Below are 6,105 nucleotides of genomic sequence, written 5' to 3' on the forward strand. Positions count from 1 at the left end.
TATGTAATGCTTATTTTATGTTATGAATGTTAATTTCATTTTATCAAATTACATATTTTTGGTGTCTGCTTCCAATACTGACGTGCAGACGTTCTAGAAATGTATCTACGAAAATATCCCAAAGATGCATCTCCGGAATTAAAAAACTCAACTTATAGGACATCACTCATAATGATCTGGACTGAATATGCATTAGATGCGTGAGAAGATATATCTTCGAAAATTAGAGACATTTTAGAATTTTCGTGTGGTGTCTAAAAAATATATAGAATGCATTAAAAAAATCTCCAATACTTTTATCTCTAGGTTGAATTTTTTTTCCTTATCTCACACAATATTTCAAACACATCTATTAAAATATTCACTTTAAAAAAAATAAAAAAAATAGGAAGAATTTTATTTTGAAAGGATTATATATATATATATATATATATATATATATATATATATATATATATATATATATATATATATATATATATATATATATATATATATATATATATATATATATATATATATATATATATATATATATATATATATATATATATATATATAAAGGTTGATTTAATAGAATAAAAAAATTATTTTCAAAACATAAATAACTTTTTAAATTTTCAATATGTTTAATAATAAAATTAATGATTATAACCATTTAGATATATTATGTTACTCTTTTCTCATTCACTCATATCTACTAACTTTTTAACTTAACTAAAACAAGTTCAACTGAGTTGTCAAATCATCTTTTGACAGGAAATACTTTTTAATTATTGCAGATTTTATTCATTGAAGAAAGTTTTTCGATCTCCAAACTTAATTCATGCGAAGTTCTATTAAAATATGTATTCTTTTACTCTTTGAGATTGCATCGTTTGTATCTATCCTATAATGAGTGGAAAAAAACTCCTTTTTATTAAATTGTGTGGAAAAAAAACTCCTTTTTATAAAAAAAAGTGTGAAAAAAGAACTCAAATTTATTATTAAAAAGTAGTAATTCAATAAAATTTGACTAAATAATTAAATGCATTATATTTTATTCTTTTTATTTTATTTTTCTAAATTTATCTTAAAAATAAATTCCAAAAAATTCAATAAAAAAAGATTTTAATAGAAAAAAAATACAAATATGGAAAAGAATGGCGCGGTGCAATGCATTTGAACAAATGAAAATGGCGGAATTTTCCCCGCACAAAAAAAATAAAAGAAAAAAGAAAAGAATAAAAAACACAATTTATGAGAAGAGCAATTAACGCTGATTTCTTTACTGTCTCTCGTCTGTACCATGGCTTTGGACGCACCTCCTGAAGAAGACCACCCGAAACGCCGTGCGTCTGATCATCCAGACTCACCGGTGTCATCCAAGAAGCGAGAAGTGGTCGGCGAAATCGCCAATCTCGACATCCAGAGTCCAGCCACAAAAGAAGAGACGACCGAGGAAAGCAAACAGCCATCTCCCTGTTCCATTTACAAATATCTCCATACCATGGAGAGGGATGAGAATAAGAGGCCATTAGGGAATTACATTGGGACAGTTCAGAAAAGGATGACAAATGACATGCGTGAAATTCTGATTGATTGGTTAGTGGAGGTTACTGAGGAATTCAAGCTTATTTCCGATACTCTTTATATCGGTGTTTCTTGCATCGATCGTTTCCTCTCTGTTCATCCTCTCGACAAAAACTACCTCCAGCTTCTCGGCATTACTGCCATCCTCATTGCCTCGTAATCATCTCCTCCTATCCGTTTTTCATATATATTTGTTTTTCTTGAGCAACTCGCTAGTAATCTTGTTGTCCTTTCGATATTTAACAAACAGGAAGCAAGCAGATATTTGTTGTCCACCGGAGGAACGGTTGTGCTTTATGACGGATAATACTTACAACGTCTCCGAGGTTATACAGATGGAGAAGGATGTCCTTGCATGTTTGAACTCTGATTTATGCTATCCCACCTCTAGAAATTTTCTCAGGTGAATAACTAGTATCTTTCATTTGGTTCTTCATTTTTACCTTTTGTATTTACTCGCTGAACAATTCCCGTTTCCTACAGAATTTTAATCGGAATTTTTCACAGTCACACCAATACTCTGGTATGATTTTTTCAATATTTTTTCTTCACTTCAGAATGCATGTTAAGAATGATTTAGATACGCCTGTCACATTGTTATTGGAGAGATACGTATGTGTCTTAAAACTGATTTTATTATTTTTTACTGTCGTAGCGCTGTACCAAGCCATTCGATTACTTGGTCTCTAAGAAATATGACCAGCAGATGGAATTCTTGGCTTGTTATCTTCTGGAGTTATGCTTATTATCATCCAAATGCATCAAGTTTTTACCTTCCATAGCTGCTGCTTCTGCGATATTTCTATCGAGGTTTATACTTGAACCAAAGGATCACCCCTGGGTACGATTTAATGTTGCAATTCACTTTCATTATTGTTCCTACTGTGTTTTATTAAATGCAATTCAACTATCCATTTAATGTTAGCTACCTTTGTTAAAATTTGATCAACCGAAAGGGCACATTAGGTCTTTTATGACATGATCCACTCTATTGAACTTGGTGCCTAGATAACATACTTGATGACCCAAATCAAATAGGTTATGATATCATATTAGATTATTTGAGTTTTTACCTAAAAACTGTTGCATTTAGGAGTGCTGAACTGAGATGAGATTGTTCAACTAAAATTGAGTGGCAAGTTTAGGATTAACACAAATGAAATCAGGAATCACTCACTTTGAATTTAACCTAATATCTCTTCCTTTTTATTGTGTAGCAGAATCAAGAGTTAGAATGCCGATCAGGATATAAGGCAAGTGACCTGCAGGAATGTGTCCTTGCAATACATGAAGTGCACTCCAATATCTCAAAGTGGCCTGTACAAGCAGTCCGGGAAAAGTACATGAAATCCAAGGTAGGTAGTGAATCGGCTTTCCTTGCAGTTAAAGTCACACGCATTCACGCATTCAGAGTTTTACTGACCATTCAATCAAGATCAGTCACGGTTACATGCATTCGGGGTCATTAAAGCCCTGAATGTGTAAATGCGTGGTTAATTAATGTGACTGCATTGAATCCATTTTCCTAGTATTCACTTTGTTTGTCTGTGTGTGTTACTGCATCCATCACTAATATCTAATCTAACTGGCCTTTTTTACAAACAGTTTATGAGTATGGCATCTTTGACTGCTGGGGAGATTCCTGCAAATTATTTCGAGCCCATTGATCAATAAGATTTTGAGCCTGATGAACACCATCTGCACCTTGCACCTACAAATTTTGTCGAGTCTGTTACGAAGAACTCCATCAGCTTACTACAGACGCCAGAAACTCTGATGATGTTGCTGCTGTTTTGTATGATTTGTAAACTGTCAGATGTTGTTCTTTGTATGAATAATGTAGGTACATTTTGTTTTGTTTTAACTTTTCGGTTTCAATAAGTAACAGATCTAATAATCCGGAATTCTGTTAAATTATATCATTGATTGATTCAATCAACATTCATTAATAAATTGTTTTTTTATACTATTCATGTTGAATTGAAATTTATTGACATCTAGATCGTGGTTTTAAATAAAGGTTATTTGCTATATAGATCGCAACAACAAGGTTTTGTTAAAGCAGAGTGAAAAATAACCACTCCAAAACAATGTTATGGGTGCTATGAAACGTTGATACAAATGCTCTGAAATGTCAGCCAAGACATAGCTTAATAAGAATAATCTCTCTTTTCTCGGCTTAAATACAATACAGTATAAATCTAGACAAAGAGGGGGATAGTAGATTTACTATGGTTACTTAATTATATCATTCATAAACTTACCTATTGTTTTTTCTTATCACAATTGAAACTTATGTGTGCTAGACAACTTAGTGCTCATTAATTCTATTGCAACCTTTGCACTAACTATTATTTTTCGACAATCACAAATTTAGTAAGAATCTTTCTTCCTTCACATTTGCTTTAATGTAAGCAATTTTTAAACTTAAAAGATCTCTGATCCACATTCTATCTTTATGCAAAAATCTATTGGCATTATAAAAAAGATTTTTTTTAGCTTTCTCGTGTTCATTAATTTATTAGGATATGATCATGTTTTTTATTTGTTCTAATTTGGTAGCCAATACAATCCATAAATATATTGTAAATTCACATGAAATTCTACAAACCAATATCACTTTGTTACTCGTATAGAATTGTGTTACTTGAATTCACGTAAACTTGAATGGTTAGAACATTTTTGTCGAACATTGCAATAACACACTCATTTGAGCTAGCATTTTGTTTTATAAAGTAATTGTTATGATTTTTTTTCTTCAACTAGGTTGTAGTTTTTGTTTTGTTAGGGAATCAAAAATAGGAGTGAATAAGTGAGATTGATCTCTTAGAATAATGCATTGAACTTTGTGGTGGTTGAGATTGGGCTCTTAGAACAATGCATTGAACTTCGCGGTGGTGTGGGGGTTTATATGTAAAGTTATTATTTCAATGTCTAAGTCAATAAGAGAGTGAGAAGTGATGTAAAATGTGTTGGAAATCCACCACAATCTATGGAGAATTTCTATCTATCTTGATGAACAAGATTGTTATCACCCACACAGTAACAATGAAAAAAGAAGAACAATTGAGAGAGAAAAGAAAGAACGATGGAGAAGAAGAATATTTTCTGCAGAGTTTCTCTCTGTCCACAATATATGGAAAACTTCTTTATTCATTTTGCAACTGCAAAATTCTGTAAATACAATGTTATGAATTCTCTATTACAAGAATTAAGGTTACTCCCTTTATTTATAAATTTTGGTTAACTTACTCCCTAAACCAAAACTCAAAAGTATAAAAGTCCAAAATAGTTAACACTACTAAAATTAGGCCTAAGTCGAAATCCTGTGCGAAACAACATGCTTCGACACTTCGACACTCTAATACAACTCGAGACATTATGTGATTCGATACTTCCTTGCTTCTGTCAAGAAACCTTCTTCGACACAAGGAATTACAATTCAACACACCACCTAATTCATTGTGTCTAAGCTATCTACATTCATCATTGCTCTTAGTCTTCTGAACACTTCAACCTACACTCTCTTCGTCATGATGTTTGCAATTTGATTCTCAGTTCTGCAGTATTCCACATTTATCTTCTCATTTGCTACCTACTCTCGAAGATAATGGAACCTCATCTCGATGTATTTGCTTCAACCATGTGTTATCAGATTCTTCGCTAGATTGATAGCTGACATGTTGTTGATCTCCATGGTAATTGCTCCACGACTCTTCGCTGTCATTTCTTCGACCATATTCACCATACACGTTGCTTGACATGCACAAAGAGAAACAATTATGTATTATGCTTCGCACGATGATAATGCTACTACTGGCTCCTTTCTCAAACTCCAAGCAACTTGTGTACCACCTAGCATAAACAAATAGTCAGTTGTGGATTTTCGATCCTCAACATCGCTACACCAACTTGAGTCGGTGTATCCCACTCATTTGCATTATTTTCCTTCATCAGTTATAGGAAATAAAATGTCATAGTCGAGAGTTCCTTTTAGATACCTTAGTATCCTCTTCGCCGCTGCTATATGTGATACCTTTGGCTTCTGCATGAATCTACTCACCATACCTACATTATATACTAATTCAGGTGTTGTGTGAGAAAAGTATCGAAGTGACCCAATAAGTCATCTATATTGGGTTGGATCTACATCATCTTCATCTGAATCTTTCAACAGTTGTAATCTGGGCTCAGTTGTAGTCGAAGTTGGGTTGCAATCTTGCATCTCAAATCTCTTGAGGATTTCATATGCACACCTTCTTTGATGCATCATCAAACCTCTACCACTCTTGTAAAATTCGATGCCAAGGAAATATGAAATGTCACCCAGATATGACATTTTGAATTCCTTGTTGAGATCATCTTTGAAGTCTTCGATCTCCTTCTTGCAGCTACCTATTATCAACAAGTCATCGACATATAGGCATAATATAAGCAATTCACTCTTGCTTATTCTTACATATACTCCATGTTCAGATGCACACTTCACAAATTTCTTCTCCCTTAGAAAGCCATCTACCTTCTTGTTCCAAG

The 6,105-nt window shown here is 32.8% G+C and overlaps 1 protein-coding gene across 2 annotated transcripts; it reads left to right on the forward strand.

Annotated features, from left to right (window-relative positions):
• Positions 1 to 1,214: 1,214 nt before the first annotated feature.
• LOC127076875 (putative cyclin-A3-1) lies at positions 1,215 to 3,545 on the forward strand. 2 transcript variants are annotated; one of them, XM_051018664.1, is made up of 6 exons: positions 1,215 to 1,728; positions 1,823 to 1,975; positions 2,056 to 2,095; positions 2,228 to 2,413; positions 2,790 to 2,927; positions 3,178 to 3,545. In XM_051018664.1, the coding sequence occupies exons 1-6, from the start codon at positions 1,289 to 1,291 to the stop codon at positions 3,244 to 3,246; spliced, it is 1,026 nt and encodes a 341-aa protein (XP_050874621.1). In that variant the 5' UTR covers positions 1,215 to 1,288; the 3' UTR covers positions 3,247 to 3,545. The 2 variants fall into 2 exon arrangements, with proteins under 2 accessions (XP_050874621.1, XP_050874622.1); XM_051018665.1 differs by having other exon boundaries at positions 1,217 to 1,728; positions 2,793 to 2,927.
• The last annotated feature ends 2,560 nt before the right edge of the window (positions 3,546 to 6,105 follow it).

Source organism: Lathyrus oleraceus, chromosome 4 (assembly GCF_024323335.1).
Source record: "Lathyrus oleraceus cultivar Zhongwan6 chromosome 4, CAAS_Psat_ZW6_1.0, whole genome shotgun sequence".
Taxonomy (NCBI): Eukaryota; Viridiplantae; Streptophyta; class Magnoliopsida; order Fabales; family Fabaceae; genus Lathyrus; species Lathyrus oleraceus.

Bases quoted from the DNA above. Each gene is read 5' to 3' on its own strand.
- LOC127076875 (XM_051018664.1), top strand. From the start codon at position 1,289: ATGGCTTTGGACGCACCTCCTGAAGAAGACCACCCGAAACGCCGTGCG. The intron at 2,414-2,789 runs GTACGATTTAAT...TTTATTGTGTAG, and splicing joins AACCAAAGGATCACCCCTGG to CAGAATCAAGAGTTAGAATG. The intron at 2,928-3,177 runs GTAGGTAGTGAA...TTTTACAAACAG, and splicing joins AAAAGTACATGAAATCCAAG to TTTATGAGTATGGCATCTTT.